The sequence below is a fragment of the Ovis canadensis genome, chromosome 13 (assembly GCF_042477335.2).
Source record: "Ovis canadensis isolate MfBH-ARS-UI-01 breed Bighorn chromosome 13, ARS-UI_OviCan_v2, whole genome shotgun sequence".
In the NCBI taxonomy this organism is placed as follows: Eukaryota; Metazoa; Chordata; class Mammalia; order Artiodactyla; family Bovidae; genus Ovis; species Ovis canadensis.
In genome coordinates, this window is record NC_091257.1 from 90,928,681 (window position 1) to 90,953,822 (window position 25,142).

General features: G+C 46.2%; 1 protein-coding gene across 1 annotated transcript in view; it reads left to right on the forward strand.

Annotated features, from left to right (window-relative positions):
- EYA2 (EYA transcriptional coactivator and phosphatase 2) overlaps positions 1–25,142 on the forward strand; it is a 258,893-nt gene that overhangs the window by 79,749 nt on the left and 154,002 nt on the right. The window contains exons 2-3 of the mRNA XM_069548701.1: positions 8,221–8,339; positions 21,693–21,735. Coding sequence (XP_069404802.1) covers positions 8,231–8,339; positions 21,693–21,735 — 152 coding nt within the window. The 5' untranslated portion in view covers positions 8,221–8,230. The remainder of the gene's footprint in view (positions 1–8,220; positions 8,340–21,692; positions 21,736–25,142) is intronic.

Below are 25,142 nucleotides of genomic sequence, written 5' to 3' on the forward strand. Positions count from 1 at the left end.
AACAAAGACTCTAGTGCAGTACATTGAATGTAGTTATTGATAAATTGAAGTTTAAATCTATCATTTTTTCTGTGTGTTCCATCTCTTCTTTGTTTCTTTTCTTTCTTGCTCTCTTTGGATTAATCAAGTACTTTTATTATTCCACTTTCTCCTGGATTAGCTTGTTGGCATACATGTATAATTTTTATTCTCTAAGCAGTTACCCTAAAGATTATAGACTGCACCCATGATAAATCTTTACCAGTTTACTATAAATTAGTACTTGTATTACTTCAAGGAAAATGCACAGTCCTTAGAATGTGTTAAGCTTATTTGTTCCTCTCTGCTCTTGAATTTACCCTTTTATGTTGCTCTTTATCCCTCCTTGAATTTTTATGCTTCCAGAGTATTATTTTGTACTGCAAGTCTATTTGCTATAGTAATCTAAATTTTGTAGCAAAATTAAGTGGCAAATGATCTTAATTTGTTTCATTTTTGCCTTCATATTTGAAGGATTTTTGTTGGCATGGTATTCTACGTTGGCAGATAAAATTCCATTGTTTTCTGGTTTCCGTCATTTCTGTTGAGAAGTCTTATTAGACCTTCTTTAAAAATAATTTGCCTTATTCCCCCTCTGACTGCTTTTGAGATTAGTATGTTCTTACATATGTGTAGTTTGACTGTGATATGCCCTGGCGTATTTTTCTCTGTGTTTATCCTGCTTCTGATTCACAGAACTTCTTCATTGCTTTGGTTTGATGTCTTTCATCAGTCTCAAAGGGGTTTCGGTCAGTTTATCATTAAATATTGTTTCTAAGTTGTTCTTTCTCTCCTCTCCTCTGTGGTCCTATTACATGTATGTTAGATTTTACTCGATGTCTGATGTTTATTTTATACTTTTTTAAAAACTTGTTTTCCAACCTTCGTTCTAAAATTAGTCTAGTGACTTATATCTCAGTTCATTCTTTTCTTCTGTTATAGCCAATCTGTGATTCAAATGCTCTGCTGAGTTCTGAATTTCAGTTATAGTATTTTTCAGGTTTAGAATTTCCATTTGATTTTTTTCAGAACTTCTAGTCCTCTAGTAGCATTTTCCATTGTAAATCTCTTTTCTTGATCACATTAACAAGGTTGTTGATAAGTCCTTGCTTAGTTACTCTGATATCTGAATCTTATATATGAGTTTGGTTTTTTTTTGGTCTTGGTTTTTGACTGTTTGGTTTTGTCTCTTGCATGCCTATGTTTTTATGAAATGCTAAGCATTGTGGCTGGATGGCATCACCGACTCGATGGACATGAGTTTGGGTGAATTCCGGGAGTTGGTGACGGACAGGGAGGCCTGGCGTGCTGCAGTTTTTGGGGTCGCAAAGAGTCGGACACGACTGATCAACTGGACTGAACTGAACTGAACTGAAGCATTGTGTAGGAGAAATTTTGGAAGATGACATCTTCCCCAAAAGAAAAGTTGCTCTTCTGGCAAGTGGTGACAGTTGAGGCAAATCACTTTGATCTAATAAGAGATTTAAATGGTTCAAGACAGGATCTGTTTGGTTGGTCCTTACTCCAAGGAAGTGACTTTTCAGAGGTCTCATTAAAAGGCCGATTTGTTTACCAAGAAGTCTCATCTTGATGGACCGTGAACTCCAATTTTGTCTCCCTGGTACTGGGAGATTGCCAAATCTCTGCTTCGTTCCTTGCCTTCTTAGCCACCACCTTTCTGCTTTGCTTCTCTGACTCTTACCCCACCCAGGTTAGGTTTCAGCAAACACCTCAAAGGTAATGACTGTCACCGACGTCAGGCTGACTTCTCTGTGGTTCTCACATCTCTAAGATCTCAGCTCCTTGGGTCCTAGCTGCCTTAGTAAACTGAACTCCAATCTTTGTCTCCCCAGCTCATTGAGACTGGAAAACTCTAAGCTGCTTCTTTTTTCTTCTGTGCTTATAAATTGGCAAATGTCATGAGGGGAAACGTAGCCGAGGCCAGACTTAGCTCAGCCCACGTCTCATCTCTGGGACCCTGGGCCTTCGAGTCCTGCCTTACTCGCCCTGCAATGTCTTGTTGTTGTTCAGTCGCTCAGTCGTGTCCGACTCTTTGCAGCCCCGTGGACTGCAGCAGGCCAGGCTTCCCTGTCCTTCACCAGCTCCTAGAGTTTGCCCAGGCTCATGTCCATTGAGTCGGTGATGCAACCCAACCATCTCATCCTCTGTCATCCCTTCTCCTCCTGCTCTCAATCTTTCCCAGCATCAGAGTCTTTTCCAATGAGTCAGCTTTTCACATCAGGTGGCCAAACTATTGGAGCCTCAACTTCAGCAGCAGCCCTTCCAGTGAATCTCAGGGTTGATTTCCTTTAGGATGGACTGGTTGGATCTCCTTGCTGTCCAAAGGACTCTCAAGAGTCTTCTCTAGCGCCACATGGTTCGAAAGCATCAGTTCTTTGGCACTCAACTTTATTTACGGTCCAACTGTCACCTCCATACAGGACTACTGGAAAAGCCATAGCTTTGACTATATGGACCTTTGTCAGCAAGTGATGTGTCTGCTTTTTAATATGCAGTCTATATTTGTCATAGCTTTTCTTCCAAGGAGCAAGCGTCTTTTAATTTCATGGCTGCAGTCACCATCTACAGTGATTTTGGAGCCCAAGAAAGTAAAGTCTGTCACTGTTTCCATTTTTGCCATGAAGTGATGGGACCAGATGCCTTGATCCTAGTTCTTTGAATGTTGGGTTTTAAAGCCGGTTTTTCATTTTCCTCTTTCACCTTCATCAAGAGACTCTTTAGCTCCTCTTTGCTTTCTGCCTTAAGGATTCTGTCATGTGCATATCTGAGATTATTCATATTTCTTCTGGCGATCTTGATTCCAGCTTGTGATTCCTCCAGCCTAGCATTTCACATGATGTACTCTGCATAGAAGTTAAATAAGCAGGGTGATCATATACAGCCTTGATAATATACAGCCTTTTGCTTTGTCACCAAAATGAAAAAAAAAAAAAGCCAACAATGGAGTAATACCTAGACTCCACAAGGCACACCAGGAAATCCACAAAAAGGGGGAGAAAAGAAAACCTAGAAGAATGGGCAAGGATAAAAGGTATGAATAGACAGTTCCTAGAAACTCATATGGCCCACAGTTATGTGAATATATGTTCAAAGTCTCTAGAATCATAGAAATGAAAATAAAACCAGTATGAGATAATTGCTTTCCATTTAGCAGTTTGGCAGCCATTAGAAAGCTGGACAATGCCAAGTGTTAGCAAGAATTTATGAAATTAGAACGCACGTGTACTTCTGGCAAGAATCTAGATTAGCACAGGATTTATGAAGAAAAATCTGCTAGTACTTGGGTCAGGTTCATTTCATATATACCCAGTGGCACATGAATCCTCCTCAAATATTTGTATGTTTTAAGAATATGTATGTGTGTGTAACTACACCACATTACATATATGTGTGTGTGTGTGTATATATATATTTATAATGAAGATATTCATTACAGCATTGTTTTTAGTAGCTAAGAGATGAAGGCATCCTATACGTCCATCACTAGTTCAGTTCAGTTCAGTCATTCAGTCATGTCCGACTCTTTGCAACCCCATGAACCGCAGCACGCCAGGCCTCCCTGTCCATCACCAACTCCTGGAGTCCACCCAAACCCATGTCCATTGAGTCGGTGATGCCATCCAGCCACCTCATCCTCTGTCATCCCCTTCTCCTCCTATCCTCAATCTTTCCCAGCATCAGGGTCTTTTCAAATGAGTCAGCTCTTTGCATCAGGTGGCCAAAGTATTGGAGTTTCAGCTTCAACATCAGTCCTTCCAATGAACACCCAGGACTGATCTCCTTTAGGATGGACTGGTTGGATCTCCTTGCAGTCCAAGGGACTCTCAAGAGACTTCTCCAACACCATAGTTCAAAAGCATCAATTCCTCTGTGCTCAGCTTTCTTTGTAGTCCAACTCTTACATCCATACATGACTGCTGAAAAAACCATAGCCTTGACTAGACGGATGTTTGTTGACAAAGTAATGTCTCTGCTTTTTAATATGCTTTCTAGGTTGGTCATAACTTTTCTTCCAAGCAGTAAGCATCTTTTAATTTCATGGCTGCAATCACCATCTGCAGTGATTTTGGAGCCCAGAAAATAAAGTCAGCCACTGTTTCCACTGTTTCCCCATCTATGTGCCATGAAGTAATGGGACTGGATGCCACGATCTTAGTTTTCTGATTGTTGAGCTTTAAGCCAACTTTTTCACTCTCCTCTTTCACTTTCATCAAGAGGCTTTTTAGTTCCTCTTCACTTTCTGCCGTAAGGGTGGTATCATCTGCATATCTGACAGTAATACTCAGTAAAAAACCATAAACTATGGGGCTGAGGCCAGAAGTGTCACATTGCTGTCTCTTTCCTCATCAGGCTTGTCTGATGGCACATAATCCACGGAGCTCAAACACAAAAGCCTGTAAAGACCATGGGGAAATATAAGGAGATGGAAAAAGTGGGGTCAAATATAAGACACTAGGGAGTGGTGGGGGACTGTGGCAAACGAGCTCATACGCCTTGACCAAAGCGGGCAGCCAACTGATAGCTGCAATTCAGAAGTGGTCAGTGTTCCTCTAATTCTTCAAAAGAAGCTGAAACTCTAGATTCTTATGTGAAATCACCTCATTTTTAAATATTGGAAACTACTTCAAATATTTTTAAACCTTAAGAAGGAGTAAAAACAATTCCTTACGTTTTTCACTGGATTTGGTCATTTAGCTAACAATTTGCTGCTTTTCATACCCACGTTCATAGCATTTGGATGTTTAGAGACCTATGCAGTTTTTTACAACATTGTTTATTTTTTAACCTTCAATTATTTGCATATATCAAAAAGCATGAAGGGAATGAGTTTGGATAAAATGCAAATTTCTGACACCTACAGTCAGACAATAAGTTCAGTGTCTGCTATTTGCCACACTCCACACAATATGTTTTGACATATTAAAGAGATACGGAGGCCTCTTTCTGGAGTGCCTTGTGGCATTTGAGGAACAAGAAAACCGGATCTTAGGACCCATGTATACATGGGAACACTTAGGACCCAAATGTTTAGAGACATAAACGCTAGGAGCTAGTTTGTGTGGAATTTTCTCCTCCGATTAAAAAGCACATATAAAGTACTTCCTATGTGCAAGTCCTGGGATAAGTGATTTCTTTCTTTGTTATAAAATATTGAGTATTTGGGGCATGCAGAGATGCAGAGGAACCCTATGAGAGCTTCCCTGGTGGCTCAGCCAGTAAAGAGTCCACCTGCAATGCAGAAGATGCTGGCTCCATACCTGGGTGGGGAAGATCCCCTGGGAACTCCCATGGATGGAGGAGCCTGACGGGCTATAGTCCATGGGGTCACAAGAGTCAGACATGCCATAGCGACTAAGCCACCACTTGTTGTTCAGTCGCTAAGTCATGTCCGACTCTTTGCGACCCTGTGGACTGCAGCACGCCTGGCTTCCCTGTCCTTCACTGTCTCCCGGAGCTTGCTCAGACTCATGTCCATTGAGTCGGTGGTGCCATCCAACACCTCATCCTCTGTCACCCCCTTCTCCTCCTGCCCTCCACCACTTGCTTACAGATTAACGCAGGGGGTGGCAAACTTTTATGCCAGATATGAAATATTTTCAGCTTTGTGGGTCTCTATGGCAACTACTGTACACAGAAATTGCAGCATAAAAGTAGCCATGAAGAATACAGTAACCTGCCAAGCAGGGCTATGCTCCAAGAAAACTTTACTAATGGACACTGAAATTTGAATTTCACATAATTTTCACAGGTCATGAAATGCTATCCTTCTTAGGATTGTTTTCAACCATTTAAAAATATGAAAGACATTCTTAGTTCATGGGTCACGTAAAAACAGATGATAAGATGGATTTGGTTGGGTCAGAGTTTGTGCCAACCTCTGAACTACATTGTTGCAAACACAATTGAAGCTCCAGGGTACCTCTTTCTAAATTTCATCCCCTGATGACCCCTAGCTAACCATTCTCCTGAAACAGGTGTCTATCATTCCTATACATATTATTATCTTTTTTATTGATTGTACCTATCCTTGAACAGTGTGTAATATTGATTTGTATACTTTTGAACCTCATAGGAATGGTATCATACGCTGGGTACCCTTCTGTCTCATTGCCCAGTGCTTTGGCAATCTGTTCATCGTGCTGAGTGGCGCTCCAGGGCAGTCTTCTTCATCGCTGTATTGTGTTCCATCATGAGACCTTTCTACCTGTATTCTTCATTCCTGTGGTAGTGAATGGGCATTTAGGTTGCTGCCTGGTAGGTCCTTTATTTGTATCTCATCTCTTTGCATCTTCACCATGACCTTGTAAGGGAGATACTGATAATCTCCATTGTTCAAGTGAGAAAACTTGACTTCGAGCAGTTTGGTTAACTTGTTCAAGGTACTGAGTAGTGAAGCGGAGCTTGAATCCACAGTCTTTTCAGGATGGATTGTGAGTTCATAACCATGTTGCCTTCGCTTGGCACACTGTGTTCTGTTAACACAGTAATGATGGATCCTGCCAAGGATGACCTTGGATACTAACGTGCAGTGACTACCGTAGCCTTCCTCTGAGGATGACTTGAATCAGTGTCGCATGTTATTGGTTGTAGTTTAGTCCTTTGAAAATTGCTGTGTTTGACATTGTACACATTAATAAAAAACCTTACTCCCCGTGTATGTGGTATCATGTGGTATTCGTCTTACTCCCCGTGTACGTGGTATCATGTGGTATTCGTCTTTCTCCTTCTGCCTTAGCTCACTCAGTATGATAATCTCTAGATCCGTCCGTGTTGCTGCAAACGACACGTTTTTATGGCTAGTATTCCATTGTGTGTGTGTGTGAACCACATCTTCTTCATCCGTTCATCTGTCGGTGGACACTTAGGTTGTCTCCATGTCTTGGCCGCTGTAAACGGTGCTACCGTGAACATAGCGGATGCATGTATCTTTGAGAAGCAGACTCAGAGACAGGACAGACTTGTGGTTGTGGAAGGAGAGGAATTGGGGGAGGGCTGGTTTAGGCGTTCGGGATTAGCAGATGCAAACTATTATCCATAGAATGGATAAACAATAAGTTCCTACTGTATAACACAGGGAAACTATCTTCAATATCCTGTGATAACCATTATGGAAAATACTATGCCAAAGTATGTGTATATGCCATACATATCTATATCTATATCTGTACCTAACTGAATCACTTTGCTGTACAGCAGAAATTAACACAAATTGTAAATCAACACAGAAAGCCCAGGCTGGTGTTCTGTGATGACCTAGAGGAGTGGGATAGGCAGGGGTGGGGAGCAGAGGGAGGCACAAGAGGGAAGGGGCGTGTATATAATTATAACTGATTCCCACTGATGCATGGCAGAGACCACCACAACATTATAAAGCAATTATGCTGTGATAGAAAAAGTCAACCATACTTCAATAAAATAAATTAAAAAAAAAAAAAAGAAACCTCATTCCCTAACCAAAGTAGGGGTAGAAATTTAAGAATAAGTACTGACCTAGTGCAAGAGTTATAAAATTTTTCATTAAAAAATGAGAATGACCCCCAGAAATTTGTCCCTTTTCTTTGCTGCCCTCCCCAACAACCCCCCCCCCCCCATAGCATTTATCAAATCCTGGGTAATTCAGGAGCTAGCGTATTCTTTCTTGATGGGGACCACAGTGCTGGGCTGAGTGCTCTGCTGCCTGAGGGACGTTTACATATCCATGACATCTTTTGAGCCTTTCTCCGTTTGCACAAGCGACATGTAACACCACATTCAGTCTCTCTTAACTGCAGTCAACACCACCTTCTCTCCACGCCTCTGGCTTGTAGGACTCCAAATTCAGTCCTACCTTGCCACCTGTTTCTCTCTGCCTCTATTGGAAAGTCTCCCTGGCTCACTCCAGCTCAGTTAGATGCCATTTTAAAGGCCCAAATATAATTTTTCTAATGGCAAAATACAGGAGGAAGGAGGGGAAAGTTTTAATCAAGTGGGTGTATTCTCCGGAGGGGAGCAAGTACTTCGTTTCAATTCCTCATTTCCCTCTGATGAAAAGTTCAGTGAATTTTTATGATGTAGAATTTATAAGATGGCTGAGTTTAGGTAATCAGCTTTAATATTTATACTCTTAGGGAAAGAAATGGGAATCATTAGTAAGCATGCATAATTAATGAATAAATTATATTTCCCTTTGTTTTCTTGCAGGTACAAGGAAATGCTAGAACTACTGGTCTCACCCAGCCTTACTGTAAACAGTGATCGTCCGGGGAAACTGAAGCTTAACCGTGCTGACGCTGATGTCTGGACTCTGAGTGGCAGAGAAGGTAGGTCTCCTGCTGTGTGTTTTAGCGGGCCTGGCGGTGGTTCCGTTCACCCCACGTAACATGGTAAGGGACTGACGGCCTTAGACACGCATCCTCTCCCAAGTACTGTCATTACGACAATTTCTCTTCCCGTCCAATTAGATTATTGACTCTGGACCAAAACTTTGTACGTTGCTAACAATTTTGTCGAGTCATTAAAGGTAAAAGTATGCTGGTTCGTGTTCTGAACTTCCTGAATGGTCTCCAGTTCCAAGAAATGCTGACACCTTCACAGGCGCTAGTCAGTTTCAGGTTCCAGGCCCGGCCCCGGGTGTGTCCTGCAGGCTCTGGGGCTGGACCTCTGAGTCCTCTTCTACCACCGCCCCATCCAAGTAGGCGTCCTGTTTACGGGGGGTTGACGTTGGGACAACAAGTCATCTGCCTTTTGCTTTCAGGTCGGGTTGGAGTCAAGGAAGCAGAGGAGAGTTAAGCTGTTTAAAAAATTATTGGCAAATGATGCAGTCAGACTAGTTTTCACTAGAACAATTCCAGCTATTGTTTGCACTGTTTGGGATCTGTCAGCCTTCCTGGTAAAGCTCAGAGTTACTTAGCAAAAGGCATTAAGCTATTATGTTTAACCATTGGGCTTAACCCTTTGTTTGAGCAGCTTTGAAATTTGCTGCTGGTATTCCAAGACCCCTGGCTGTCTCTCCTTCTTTGTTTGTGTTTGAGGCCTGTTCGTGGGGACACAGTGCTATGTAATTGTCATGGAAAACCAAAGAGACATGGTTCTAGTTGAATATAACATCAGAAGGAATTTGCTTTTAAGCAACTCCAGGCTTTGGGGAGTGATTACTGCTGTCACCAAGACAGCAGTCAGTAATGTCTTACATGCTGGTCGTGAAGCTGAAACAACCTTGCTGAAAGTACCATCAGGAGGTTCTGGGCTCCTGTGCCAAAGCTGCATAGTAGACCAACACACCCTCGTTCCTCCCAGGCCTGTGGAGCATCTGGATAAGCCACGCTAAGCTGTTTGAGAGTTTGAGATAATTTCCGGAGCCCTGTTCAAAGACCATCTTCCTTTTCCTTCAGCCTGAAGGCACCAGTCAACTAAAGACTCTTCATTTCAGAGCCAGTAACAACAGAAAAGGGCGTAGACTGCTGAGGGAGGAGGATCCTAGATTGACTCCCAGCCAAGTGACCTTGGGCAAATTGCTCAACCTTCTTGAGCCTCAACTTTCTCACTTATCGAATGGGAAGCTGGGAAACATGACCACTTCGTAGGGTGCTTACTGCAAGGATTAAATGAGGTGATGTTGTGTAAAGTGTTAGTCCTTCAGCTGTGTCTGACTCTTTGCTAGCCCACAGACTTTAGCCCGCCAGCTCCTCTGTCCATGGGATTCTCCAGGCATGGATACTAGAGTGGGTAGCCATTCCCTTCTCAGGGAATCTTGCCAACCCAGAGATTAAACCTCTGTCTCATGTATTACAAGCAGATTCTTTACCATCTGAGCCACCAGATTGGAAGCGTGATAAATAAACTTACATCCATTGAATTAAATACCCATAACGGGGACTTCCCTGGAAGTCCAGTAGGTTAAGACTCTGTACTTCCAATGCAGAGGACTCAGGTTTGATCCCTGGTTGGGGAACTACCGCATCCCACATGCCACACAACATGGCCAAAAAAAAAAAAAAAAACCATCACAGTGGGCTCAAATCCGTGGTTGCAAACTTGGCAGCTCAGAGCCGAGCCTGGCCCTCAGGTACATCTCTGTTTGATTTACACTGTGTTTTAAATAAAGATAACTTGTAAAAATTGAGAGAGTGCACATAAAAGTCTAGATTTCTAGTTTCTCTGGAGAGGCTGAATGCTCTAGAAGTGCTGGGCCTGTGTCCCCGCCTGGGAACCTGGCTGCCACCACTGGGGACTGAGGGGCAGCTGTGGCGCACATGAGTGACTGCCACCCCCTCTTGCCCTTTGTTTCTGTGAGCATCTATCTTGAGAGTCCCTTGGACTGCAAGGAGATCCAACCAGTCCATTCTGAAGGAGATCAGCCCTGGGATTTCTTTGGAAGGAATGATGCTAAAGCTGAAGCTCCAGTACTTTGGCCACCTCATGTGAAGAGTTGACTCATTGGAAAAGACTCTGATGCTGGGAGGGATTGGGGGCAGGAGGAGAAGGGGACGACCGAGGATGAGATGGCTGGATGGCATCACGGACTCAATGGACATGAGTCTGAGTGAACTCCGGGAGTTGGTGATGGACAGGGAGGCCTGGCGTGCTGCGATTCACGGGGTCGCAAAGAGTCGGACATGACTGAGCGACTGAACTGAACTGATTCTGCCTCAGGCCCTGTTCAGAGCAATAGAAATCTAGATGAATCCTCCTTCTCCTCCATCACTGTCAAACCAAACCCTTGGCACCTGCTGTGTGTCAGGCATTAATGGGTATTAACACTTGAGTGTCTGCAACTCTAAGAAGTGGACACTTGTTTTCAGGTGAGACACAGGTTAAGTGGCTTGATTGAGATGACAGTTTAGTGATTGCCAAATTTGAACCTAAGTAATCAGACTCCAGGGCGTCCCGGGTGGCACAGTGGTAAAGAATATGCCTGCCAGTGCAGGAGACACAGGTTCAACCCCTGGGTCAGGAGGATCCCCTGGAGAAGGAAATGGCCGTGCACAGCAGTATTCTTGCCTGGAAAACCCCATGCCTCGCGGGCTACAGTCCATGAGGTTGCAGAAGGGTTGCACGCAACTTAGAGACTAAGTAACAGCTGGTCTGACTCGAAAGTCCGTTTTCCTAATTACTGTTTCTCATGTAATTATTATACCCTTATTGGGTTATGAACCCATTTTAGAGATGTGGAACTTGAGGCTTGGGGAGTTGAGTAACTGGCTTAAAGTCACACAGCTCATGGCAGGGCCAGGAATTAAACCCAGTCCCCTGGCTCCTGAGTCTCTGCTTCTAAACTCAAGATCTTAAGGGTCTTCAGACCCCAGATATGCATCCCTCACCCCCAGTGGTGGTACCCACAAACACCTCACCTCTCTCCTTTTTTGTGACTTGGAGCTGTCTGCACCCTTTCCAATGCCGGGGGGTGGTGGGGGTCAGCTGGGGCCAAGAGAAAGACTTTGGGGGTGAGCAAAGGGGCAGAGAGAGGTTTCTTCCAAATTCAGACCAGGCAGGGCTGGCAGGGTCAGGTTACACACGCACACACATGCACACAGACAATGTACACATGTTTCTTTCTCTTGATTATTGGTGTGGGCAGCGAGCTCTGGGACTCAGCAGGGGACATTCCACTCTAGCTATGGCCTCAAGTGTCAGACTGAGCTACTCTTCCTGCCTGACCTCTGGTCTCCCTCCTCCTGGGCCCACCCCTTCTGTTACAAAGTGACCACAAGGGTCCAGCCCCAAGGAGGACCCCAGGAGGCATGGGCCACAAGGCCTACACTCCAGGAGGTCTGGAGGGGAAACTCAAACCCAAGAAACCCCCCAAGGCTCCCACTGTGTTTCCTACTTTAACTCCTACCTTTTTCAATCCCTAGTCTAGTGGCCTAGTCTCTTGGGGGCTCATTTGCCTCTTCTGTTAAGTAGAATAATTAGTCCACCAAGCTCATGGTTGATGTGAGGTTGAAATGACTTAAAACGTGGAGAGGGCTTGGTGTTTTTAAAAAGTATAGAATCAGATCTAAATTCCTTACTCTTGGCCAGGGGGCTGTGCTTTGTATCCCTGGCAGCCTCTCAGGCTGGACTCCACCCCATCGGCCCTGCCCTCGGCGCCCAGCCCCCGGCCCTGTTTCTTTTGCTCTAACTGACAAGTCTGGTACTGCCCTCAGGGCCTTCACACCTGCTGTTCCTCTGCTTGGACCGGGTTTCCTCCCATCACGGGACCATCACTTGATCCTTCAGTTCTTAGCAGGGAGGTCTTTCCTTTCAAAAGTAACCATTGGTTTCTTCATTCATTTGTTCATTCAAGAAATGTTTCCTCGAGCACGTGCCCAGCATTGTGTAAGTACTAGGAAGAAAATACAAAACCTGTGCCTCCTGGAGCCTAACCCAGGGTGCTGGTAGGGCGGGGGTCTGATGGTAACAGTAGATAAGAAAGATATAGAGCATGGTGGATGGTGCCGCGCACTGTGCTGGGGGGGCAGAAAGCAAGGCGAGATAAGAAATGCGGGGACATGAGATTGCAGTTTTTGTTAGGGGCACTGGAAATAATGTCACTGGGAAGGGAACACTTGAAGAAGGACCTGAAAGAGCAAGTTCCCTGGCCATCTGCTGGTTAAGAATCCTCCTTGTAACACAGGGGACTTGGGTTTGATCCTGGTCAAAGAAGTAAGATTCCACATGTCTTGGAGCAACTTAGCCTGTGCACTGCAATGAAAGGTCTCACATGATGCAATGAAGATCCTATGTGCCATAACTAAGGCCCAACACAGCCAATAAATAGATTAATTTAAGGATGAAAAAAAAAAAAAAAGACCTGAAGGAGGTGTGCGAGAGCTCTTCATGGTGACAGAGAGGAAGAGCCTTAGGAGCAGAGGAAATAGCATGTGCAAAGATCCTGCGGCAGCAGCTGTCCCAGAGCACGTGAGGAGCAATAAGGAGGTTGGTGTGGCTGGAGCCCAGTGAGCAAGGGACCAGTGGCAGGGAGACGAGGTCAGAGAGGCACCCAGGATCAGACTCCGTGAGCCCTTGGAAGGACTTGGCTTCTACCCTGAGCGAGATGGGAGCTGTGGGAGGGTTGAGAGCAGATGAGAGATGATCTGATCTACTTGACAGGATCCCTCAGGCTGCACGAGAGAAAGGACTGGGGATGTGCACAATGGGAGTCTGGGGGCTAAAGAAGAAGAGTTTCAGTAACCCAAGTGAGAGGCCGCAGTGGCTTAGATGCGGTGGTGGTGGTGGAGGGGAGAACAGGCCAGGCCCTGGAGCAGGTGGAGGGGGAAGCCAGCAAACATCCGGCCATGCTGCTCTGTTTATCTTGTTTGTATTCCTGCTCCCTGCCCGGCGTGTTGTGTTTGCTCACTTGCGTTTTGTCTGCCCCTCCACCAGAATGTCAGTTCTCTGAAGGCAGATCTTACCTGCTTTAGTTGCCTGCATATCTGCTGAGAAGAAGGTATGATGCGTAATAAGTGCTCTAAAAATACTTGTCAATAGAAAACAAACTTACAGTTACCAAAAGGGGGTGGGGCAGGGATAAATTAGGAGTTTGGGATTAATACATACTACTAGATACAAAACAGATAAATAACAAGCACCTACTGTATAGCACAGAGAACTATACTCAATATCTTGGGTTTTTAGTTAATTAATTAATTTCAATGCGCCATGTCTTAGTTGCAGCACGTAGGATCTAGTTCCCTGACCAGGGATCAAACCTCGAACCCCTGCTTTGGGAATGTGGAGTCTTAGCCACTGGACCATCAGGGAAGTCCCCGGTAGGCTTTTTTTTTTTTTTGGCTGTGCTGCATGGCCTACGGGACCTTAGTTCCCTGACTAGGGATCAAACCCACATATGCGCAGTGAAAGAGCAGTCTTAACCCCTGGACCACCAGGGAAGTGCCTATAGTCAATACCTTGCAATAACCTATAACTAAAGAAAATCTGAATCCCTTTGCTGTACACTTGAAACATTGCAAATCAGCTATACTTCAGCTCTTTAAAATGATACTCACCATGTTTAAAAAGAAGAAATAGTTGTAAAAGGAATCAAGACAGGAGACACAGCATTCTGCAAGACTATAGGATGCGGCGGTTAAATGAGCTCCACCCTCCATGATCTCACAGCCTTAGCACAAGCTCTGTCGCCTGTCTGCAGCGCCCTTCCTTGCTGCTGCTGCCTTTTTTTTTTTTTTTTAAGACAATTCAGTTTCTGATCACCAGGTAACACAGTCCTTATAAAAACTTGAATGTTAGGCCAAATTCCCCTTTGCTCCATTTACCCAATCTTAGGGCTTTCCTCCCCTCCCCAGAAGTAACTCCTGTTATCAGTATTTTGTGTTCCTGTTACTGAAGATTTCTATGTTTAACGGGTGCATAAATGTATATTTCTGTAATTTAAGGAGATACGCTTATGTTCTCAAATTCTCCGGTGCACCTAAATCACCTGGGAAGTTCTGTTGGCACACTGGTTGCAGGGCCCCATTCCCACATTTCCGCTTCTGTCATGGTTTGGGGCTGGGGCCCAAGAATTTGCATTTCTAGCAATTCCCAGACAATGCTGATGTTACCAGTCCAAGGACATGCTTTGGGAACTAGGCTCCAGGACTGATTTTAAACCTGGGTGCACGTTGGACTCTCCTGGGAAATTTTTTGGTAAAAATTTAATGCAAATGTCTAGATCTTACCCCCAAGGAGTCTGATTTAGTTGTTCAGAAATGTGACCCAGGCAGTGAGTTGTTGTGTTTTTTGTTTTTTGTTTTTTTTTTGGCTGCCCCACGAGGCATGTGGCATCTAAGTTCTCCTGACCAAGGATCGAACCCCACCTGCTGCATTAGAAGCACAGTGTCTTAATCACTGGACCATCAGCGAAGTCCTGAGATGTTTTTAAAGCTCTCCAAATGCACCCAGTTTTATGCACCCAAGGTTAATAATCCCTGCTCTAGATGGTGAATTACTTCAGGACAAAGACAGTTTTTTATTCCTACATATGTATTTAAATTTCTGTTCCTAATTAGCACACAGCTCAGTGCCTGACTTATGGTAGATCCTTAAAAATTATTTATGGTTGGGTGGGTGAGTGAGTGAATGGAGGTGAAGTGGATGCTTGGTTAGGTGGATGGATGGGTGGTGGATGAATAGAGTAGCCTATGGGCTTCCCAGGTGACGCTAGTGGTAAAGAACCTGCCTGTCAAGTTAGGAGACATAAGAGATGCAAGTTTGACCCCTGGGTGGGGAAGATTCCCTGGAGGAGGGCATGGCAGCCCTCTCTACTGTTCTTGCAGAGAATCCCATGGACAGAGGAGCCTGGCAGCCTTCAGTCCGTGGGGTCACACAGAGTCAGACAGGACTGACTATGTGCTGAAGCGACTTAGCACAAGGAACCACAGATAACTTCAGGTTGATACTGGTTTTGAATCCTTAGTAATGTTTCTTTGACTTCCCCTTACCTCATTTTCCATATGTATAAAGCAGAGAATAACATGTTCTGGGGAATAAAAGAGATAAGGCCCATGCAGTCCTTAGTAGCGTGCCTGGCTTGTAGGAACCACTTGAGAAATAGAAGCTATCATTTGTTACCATTTAAGGCAAAATTGGATTTGAATTATATCCCGTCTTCTGGAAGGAGGAGAGAAAAAGTTATGGAACTAAGGAAGCAAAGCTGAATCAAGAAAAAAGAAAAAAAATTTTTTTCTTTTAAAATGCAGACACATTTTGCAAAAGCTGAGAGTATAATCTCATTAAGTGTTTCCTTGGAGAGGTGAAGTCACCGCCCTGTGAAACAAGCGGGCTGTTATCTGCATTCAGACCGCCCTGCGCCTCCTCTGCCCCTGGGCGGGATGTGGTTTCATTTCCAGTTTCAGTCACCGGTTCTAGCCAGGGGCTGGCAGGTTTTCCTTCATTTCCCCCAAGCCAGGTTGAGCTGTCCAGAGCTTTGCCTGGGTCTGGCCTGGGGAGGCACAGATCAACTTGACCTTTACCATTTTGAAGCTTTTTTCAGCAGGCTTCCTGGGGTGCCTCTGCCCCCAGAACGACCTCTACCTGTGCGGTGCGCACACTGGCCTCCTCACACAGTGCCCCCTCCTGCAGTCTCTGCCCCTGGTCTCGGTGCCGCTTAAAGCACCCACAGGAGGGAGATGAGCTGATGAAATTTATAGGTACGCACCTTCCGCAGCACAGACCTGCCTCAAGACATCTTGCATTAGAAACTATCTCATCTCATGGGGATCAGTTGGAAGTGGATCCTGGGGCCCAATTAGGCAACATAATAGTGGTGGCTGCCTTCAGAATCAGTAGTTTCTTAATCCTCCCAGTGAAAGGAGAGGTTAAAAAAAAAAAAAGTGTGAACATTCAAATTGGGCTTACAATGGAAGTAGATTAAGCGAGAGCCCCGGGAGAATAGAAAGCTAATAATAGCTCCTCTGTGTTGATCGGTTACCATTTGGTAGGTACCTGCTTTGCAGCAGCCCTACAGGGATGAGATGGTGCCCCATTTTGTGGATGTGGAAACTGAGGTTTAGGGAAAGGAAGTAATGGACCCAGGGCCATACAGTTATAATGCAGCAGAGTCAGGATTTGAATTTGACCGTTTAACCCATGTACTTTCTTTGGAAGGAACAATAAGACAACAAATTATGAGACTTGAGTTGTAAATCTGGTCCGCAGGAGGTGCATGGTAAGCATTGTTGAATGAATGAACCCACTGTGTCTGTCCGTGGGTAAGTTACATCACACAGTCACACACACACAGTCGCACACCACATGTGCCCTCACACACAGACTCCAGCTCTAGTTTCCTCATATTCCATTAGATCATTTATACTCCCTTCTTGGCCCCGGTATGCATTTGCGTTTGTGACTTCTGGAATGAAGATTTATTTTTATGAAGCCAGAATTGGGGCTTCTTAGTAATTTGCAATTCCTTATGAGCCTGGTCTAAACTCTCTCTACTCGAAGTGGGGTTTCCGGGCCTGCCGTGTCAGCGTCACCTGGGAGCTTCCTTGACCTACAGGCTTGCAGTCTGCGTTTTAATAAGATCCCCGGGCGAATCCTGTGCACAGTCACGTTCCAGGTGCTCTTCTCCGTATCCATGCCTTCTTCTGCACCTTGGTACAATTATAATGAAGTTCTTTACCTGTGTATTTGTTTACCATCAGTCTCCCCTGCTAAGTGGGCTTCCCTGGTGGTTCAGACTGTAAAGTATCCACCTGCAATGCAGGAGAGCCAAGTTCAATCCTGGGTTGGGAAGATCCCCTGGAGAAGGGAATGGCTACCCACTCCAGTATCCTTGCTTGGAGAATCCTGTGGACAGAGGAGCCTGGTGGGCTGCAGTCCATGGGGTCACAAAGAGTTGAACATGACTGAGTGACAGACGCTTCCACTTTCACTCCCCTGCTAAACTGGAGCGTCCATGAGTACAGGAACCCTGACTGGTTTTGCTGATTTTTGTAACCCATTACCCACCACATGACTGGCATGTGGAAGGTGGTGAATGAATGAATGAGATCCCCCTGAGGCTCTGGCTATCTGTTTAGCTAATCCTTCTCCCTTCACCCATAGGAAACTGGGGAGGAAGAAGGGACTTAGAGCTTTCAGTTTACAAATGAAGGAGGCTCTCTGCCCCTCCCCTGAGAGCCAGCTGCCCCGGTTTCTGTGTTAACCACATCCCTCGGAGACACGTCATGAAGCTTGGTGTAAATAGATTTGGCTATGGTGAGTTGGGTCACTGGGGCTGTTTTCACCACTGGCAGCGTGGATTTAGCGCTAGTGCTAAGTCGCGTCTTTGCAACGCTATGGACCATAACCTGCCAGGCTCCTCTGTCCATGGGATTCTCCAGGCAAGAATACTGGAGTGGGTTGCCATTTCCTCCTCTATGGGATCTTCTCAACCCAGGGATGGGACCCGCATCTCAGGCATCTCCTGCATTGGCAGGCAACTTCTTTACCACTAGCGCCGCCTGGGAAGCCCCAGCGTGGATATAAGTCACCATCAACGTGGATATAAGTTGCCATCAGTGATTCTGCCATTGACCCCAGTCTTGTCCATCATGGCGTGTTCCGTGGCATGGCCAAGTCTGAGAACAGAACACTGTGGTCAGTGGGAAGGGTATCGCCACCTTCTAGGCTCTGGATCCCACCAGCATCAAAGGACTGATGCTGCGACAGCCTGTGGGGTCTTCACCACCCTTGGGGCTCACTTGAGAACAAGGGTTAACATGTCTTCTGCCCCTGTGCTAAGGGTCCCATGTTTGTGATGGGGCAACCAGGAGCAGTATGACCACTCCCCCTCGATTGTCAGCGTGCCCTCTGGGCCTGGGACACTGGCCTCATGGAGAGACTCGTGACCGAAGTCCACACTCTCTATCCCTCTGGCAAGCTGGGGTGCGATGGGCGTGCTGCTGTCCGGGGGGTCATGCCTGCACCCAGGGGCATTGCCAAGTCTGTGGGCCAGACCATTCCTGAGCTGCATGGAATGTAAATCTGGCTCTGACTTAACGATTTGGAGAAAGCTGTCATGGCAGCAGCCAGAGAGTGGTGACTCTGGGGGTCCCTGAAAGGTGTCCAGGGCTACCCGAGAACCAGGCTATTCCTGCCACGTGAACAATAGTTCCTCTTCCACCTTTCTTGCTGGGGCTGGCATTGCCCCATGACCACTCCATCAGGCCCTTTCCTGACACGCAGAGGATGTATGGGTCCAACTGCAGCTGAGCCTCCTGGTCCACAGGACTAATATCCCTGGACCCCGGCAGAGGAAGAGAGAGGCTCTCTGCTTTCGGGGAGTCCTTACTCCACCTCTGCACCCAAAGAGTCGAGCGTGGCCGTCCTTGACACAATCCCACTCCAGGGCCCGCAGGAAGGGAAGGAACTTGAGGACCCAGTGTCATCACGTCCCATCAGGATTCTCCAGGAGGTCCATGCCATCCTTACCAGGGGAAAAAAAAAGAAGAAGAAAGGGAAAGAGATTATTTTCTATAGAATACATTCATTTTCCAGGTTCTCAATTCTCCCAGGCATCGTGGATTCAAAAAAGTTAAATGTGATACCAGTTTTTTTTAAAAAAAAAAAAAAAAGGAGAAAGCCTGTGTTTTTCAAAAAGTACATCATCTGCTACAAGGAAAATCTTGTAGCACTGACTGAAGGCCTGTTTCTGGCTTGTGCAGTCTTCCTGGGGATTGTTGGGGCGGAAGAGGTAGAGGATAGGAGGTTTGCACGGCCGGAGAGGGAGACGGGCCCACATGGGGAGGGCAGAGCATGCAGCGGTTCAGAGGAACAGAGGAGGCGATTGGCGCCGTGTGAACCCGCAAACCAGCGCGCAGAGGTTGCAGGCAGGGGAAGATGCTTTCTTCACATTACTAGAGTGCCGAGTTCATCTGAGCCCACGGGACTGTTTCCATAGATTGCGATTTGTATGAATATTTACATGTTTATTAAAACATACAACAAAATGTTTAATTCAGTATCTTATGTAGTGTTATTACTAAATATAAATCACACGCTTCGTACCAGTAATGAAATGGAGGCTGTTTCAGAAGGAGACAGTCCTGGGGGAAGCTGAGGAATGGGAATACGGGAGGCTCCACCTGGGGCAAAAACCCAGAGCAGGGCGTTAGCAGTGAGGGAGCGGAGCCAGGGCCTTTCCTTGGCATTGGACCCCTTTAGCCCGACTTTTTATAAAGACAGCACATAGGAAGATACAGTCATCCAGGACACACACACACATCACATTCTCACATTTATAGCTAGAATAAAAGTTTTCCATGGTTCCTTCTCGTGTGCTGTGTGGCCAATATATGCTGATGCTGTCCGTCCTATTTTATTTTTAAATTCTAGCTATAGCTCTCTAAGTGGACTTCAGGACTTGCCTCCTCACCCTAGTAGCTTGGGACTCAAACAGAATTTGACTCAACCAAGGAGATGATTAAGGAAGTGGACTTGAGACTCCTCTGGCGGTCTAGCAGTTAAGACTCCACACTTCCAATGCAGGGGCACGAGTTCCATCCTGATCAGGGAACTAAGATCCCACATGCCACAAGGCATAGCCCACCTCCCCCCCCCCAAAAAAGGAAATAGACTTGGGGCTAAACAGCCTTAGGTTCGAGTCCCAGTTTCCATGTCTGCAGGCTTGAACAAGGCACCTCATTAGCCTTTGGAGCCTTGGTTTCGTCATGACTACAGTGAGGGTGTCCTTGTAGCATTTGCCTTGGGAGTGAAGTGAGTTCAGACAGTTAACACAGAGCCTGGCACGTGTGAGCTTGTTGGTGGGGGCTGGTTGTTGTTAATGATGATGACTGCCCTCATGGGCTGCTGTGCCCTGCTTGGGAAACCAAACTCCGGAGCCAGGCCACCTGAGCTCAGACCACAGATCTGCCCCTGAGGACCCATGCGTTCTTGAGTGAGTCATGTCAACTGCACCTCCCTTCATCTGTAACACAGGGACGGGAACAGAACCTTCCTCAAGGTGAGGGGGAGGAGGATTTATGAGGATTAAAATAATGAATCCAGATAACAGATTTAGAAGAGAATTTGGCTCGTAGCAGGCACAGGGTAAATGATGGATAGAATCATCATCATTACCATCATCATAATCTCATTTCATCCTCACGCACCCTTGTGAGATAAATGTTTTCCCCCATTTCACAGGAGGGTGCCCTGAGCCCCGGAGACTATAGGCGATCTGCCCAAAGTCTCAGTGCTGACTCAGAGGTACAGTTGGGATTGCAGGTTGGCTTACAGAGCGGCTCAGAGCTCTGGAGGGCATGGAGTATTTCTCGGGAGGCACAGGGACACCCCTGCCCCTGCCCTGCAGACCAGAGAGTGTGAACTGGCAGGTTGGCACAATCAGTCAACACGTCATCTAGAACTTGCCGGGGCTCCACACTGAGGACATTGCGCTGTCTTTGTTCAAGATGACACAGCACAAAATCCTCCCCAGTGAACTGATGGTGTTTAAAATGATCCTCTTGGCAACATCTCTCCCAGCAAAATTGTATCACCTCTTCATCATCTCCTGATCATTGCCTCCCAACCATGGTTGGAGGCTCAGTGCCCAGGAACACAGCCCTTGTACCAGGACTTCAGGCATCTCCCATCTCCCTCCTGACACTCTAGTTGGAGCCTCGGAGACAATCCAAGGCTCCTGTAAGTGCTGGAGCCAGCCCCACCTGAACCCCACGGACTGAAACTGGGGAAGGAGAGGAGGAATATCAATGTGATGTCCTCAGAAGGAAGGAAAATGGGTGTCGGATAGCCAAAGCCAACCAGTATCTGCCTTTCTGGGTTTCTGGGGTTGCCTTTAAAGCAAGGAAAAGAGTGGGTCTCCATCCAGGAGTAGAAATGGTGCCAGCTGTCCTCTAGTCATGGGCCGGGCTCAAGCGCATTCTTTCTGTCTCTTTGGCCTCCATTTCTCCATCTGTACAATGGGTGGGGTGGGGGGGTGAATTCCACCCTGATGTTTCAAGATGCTATAGATTGTATATACATAGTCCTTCAGTTAGTACCTGGAGATAAAGCACACCCAGAGAAGGTTTTTCAAGAAGGAAAGTGCTGCAGTGATGTGGCTTGGATAAGCTTGTATGCTTGAGAAAGTCCCTGACAGCAACTCCATGAGTTTCTTCCCCCTCAACCTGGCATCTGAAGTCACAGCTTCTGGGGACCATCTCTCTGACAGCTCAAGTCCTTCAAATGTTTTTTTTCCCCTCCAGGCATCACCACATCGGCTCCGAGTGTGTCCCAGCTCTTTGCAAGGTGAGTACCCTTGCCTTAGCTTCCTCTCACTCTCTCTCCCTTTTCTCCTTGGAGGCAGAGGCTCTGGAGCCAGACTCCCTGGAGAGGAATCCCAGTGATGCTCTTACTGCTTGAGCGACCTTCAACAAATGACCCCCACTTCCGCAGGCCTCAGTCTTCCCATCTGGAAAAAGGGGACAATCCTGATGTCTGTTTCACATAAAAGACACTTAGAATGGGGTCTGGAATAGACTGTTCCGAGAGTGCTGGCTGTTGTTTTTTTCTCCTTTTTTCAATCTTTTCTTCCTTTCCTTTCCTAACAAAGATTTTCTCTGTTCCTGTCTCCCTCTTGTTTCTCTATCTCTCCCTGTTTTTCCTTCCTTCGTTTCCTCTCTCTTATCTCTCTCTCCTCCTTCTTCCCTCCTTCCTGCTCCAATATTCACCCAACACTGCTTGATAACCAAATCTCCTAGGAGCTCTGGAGACTTGCAGGATCAATGAGACACAGCCCCTACCCTCTAGTGGGAAATGGACCAGTAAGTCAGAGATCTCAATATGGTGAATGGTACAAATGTTCCACCAGAACTGCGTCCAGGGGTTGGTGGGAGCCTAGTGATGGACAGGGCTTACCCAGGGCAATTGGAGAGCTGCCTTGGCGGGACGGTCAGCATGGACCTCCTCTGAATACTCGCCTCCTCCATAGCTGGATATTCTCTTCCCCTGACGACCCCGGAGAAGCTGTTTGTAAGGAACATACTTTCTCAGCCTTCCTTTCCCTCCAGAAGATGTTTTGGGGGTTGTCAGTAGCAACTGAGGTCTATTAAATCTACCTAACTTGTTTTATGGCCTTGGGGATAGAGAGCTTCCTTGTCCTCTCTCTGGCTTTTCATTTGAGCCCCAGTTTATTCCAAGAAATTCACATCAGTTCTGATGGGAAGCAGGAATTGATCATCTCGGATTTCCACCTTCTACTTCCAGAAAGGTGTAAATTGGGAGCATTTTCAAATAAAATTCTCTGCTCAGTGCTAAGTCCCATGCTCTGGATGTGTTTCCAGGCACCTCATAGGGTGGGAGTCTTGACTGATGAAACACCTTCCAATACTGGATCTGGAGTCTCCAGTTCAAGCGACTTTCTTATGCATCTTGGGACAAATTACAAAACAAGCAACTTTCTTATGCATCTTGGAACAAATTCCCTGACCCTTTGGCACAGAAGTTGTCAAAAAGAATGGGGGCCTGAGAACATCTTTTTATAATTTTGTGAATTTTTACATCTGTCTCATACATGCCATTAGGCTTCATATGTAGGAGAAACTCTGGAAATGAGAAGGTTTCACTCTATTAACGTGATCAGAATGGAGTCAGATACCGGTCTGGGAATCTCATTACCATCTACTGATAAGCTAGCTCATGGTCAGAATGATTAGATACAGTTGTCAAGTCGCACAGAACTTTAGTGTCTAGGTTTTTGACCTAAAGGGCCTGGGTGTCCTAGTGGAGTGGTTAACAATGTGGCCTCTGGAACCAGGGTTCCAACTGTGGATCAGCTGTATGCATTCTCTCTGCCTCAGTTTTCTTATCTGTAAAATGGGATTTGGAATAGTAACTGCCTCCAAGGGTTGTCACAGTTGCTATGATATTTAAATGAGCCAGTCCACATACAGTAATCAGGACAGTGCCTGGCGTCTCATAGATCCAAGAATTGTCAGTTTTTTTAATCACAGGAAGGACTGTTGAGGACAGTGTGAGAGTCAGAAGAAATTCTCAAACCCAGCTGAATACAGCACCGAGGAGAGCAGACCCAGGCTTTCCAAAGCATCTGCTTTGCAAGAGAAGGGGGACATAAGGAGTGTGTGTGTGCATGTGTGAATCTCGCCTGGTTTTAAAATATTGGCGACTCCGAATTAAGAAAAAGACTGCACTGGCCAAAGAAATTGCATCTGTAGACTCATCGTCTTGTCCCCATCCGGTTAGAATGAGCTAACCTTGACTTTATTTATTGCTGCCTGCAAGACTTAGGCAGTCCCAGGCCCGTCCCTGAGCAGCAGCAAAGCCCCATGGTTACAAGTGTGGGCTCAGGAGTCAGACTTCCAAGTTCAGATTCTGGATTTCCCGCTGTCTAGCCGCGACTTCTGGTCTCTGAGCTCAGTTTTCTCTTCTCTAAAATGGGAGTTAGCAGAGCCTCTACCCCAGGGAGTTGATATCAGTATGTGATATGACGTAGGCCACGTCAGGCCTGTGAGACACAATTCCTAGCCTGTGGTCAGAGCTCAGTGGTCACTAGCAGTCATTGTGTTACGGACGTCGTAGGTCAGCAGCCCTTTATTTACTTTTTTAGGATTTTTTACTAGTATTATTTGTTTTTGGTTGCGCTGGGTCTTCCTCGCCGCTCACGGCCTTTCTCTGGTTGTGGCAAGTGGGGGGCTAATCTCTAGTTGCGGTGTGCGGCCTTCTTTCACAGGAAACATGGGCTCAGTAGTTGTGGCACGCGGGCTTTGTTGCCCCATGGCATGTGGGATCGTCCCAGACCAGAGATCAAACCCATGTCTCCCACATTTGCAGGCAGATTCTTAACCACCAGACTGCCAGGGAAGTCCCTCAGTGGCCCTTTAAATCCTAGCCCTTCATGGAACCGATTATTCATCTTGAAGTAAGGAATTCATTTGTGTTCTTTGGTTGCAAGTAAGACAAATAGACCCCAGCTGTGTTCAGATGCTCAGGTGTGTCCAACTCTTTGTGACCCAGAAGACCCAGTCCCCTCTGTCCGTAGGCGTCTCTAGGCAATAATACTGGGGCAGGTTGCCATTTCCTTCTCCAGGGCATCTTCCCAACCCAGGGACAGAACCCGCATCTCTTATGTCTCCTGCATCAGCAGGCAGATTCTTTCCCCTAGCACCACCTGGGAAGCCCAGACCCCAGCTGATGTAAGCCCAAAAGGAGTTTTTTTGTTTGTTTGTTTGTTTGTTTTGGAGAATCTGGAGTAGCTCACAGTGAAATCAAAACTGGAATAATCAGGTCTTGAGAAAGACCCGGAATAGGACCGCTTCTGAGATCCAAGCAATAGGAAGGGAATAAAAACAGTCTTTTCAGAATGTGGTTGTTGGAATGAATTATTCAGCCCAGGATTTCAGTTCCCAGAATAGAATCTGGTTGGATAATCTTGCACCCTGTGCCCACCCCGTGGCCTAGAGCAGGGCATGTTGACTGGCAACCCTGTCAAAGCTGTATCATTTGGGAATGTGTCTAAATAAGGGTAGAAAGTCACAGCAGAATGGGCTCTACTGTAGTAATCAAGAAACCCTGGTCCCAGTGGATTAACACAACAAAGGTCTGTTTCTTACATAAAGCCCAGGGATCGCATGGACCTCTCCAAGGCAGCGCTCCTCCACAGACTGACTCGGGGTTCCAGGGTGCAGCCCTGCTGGCTC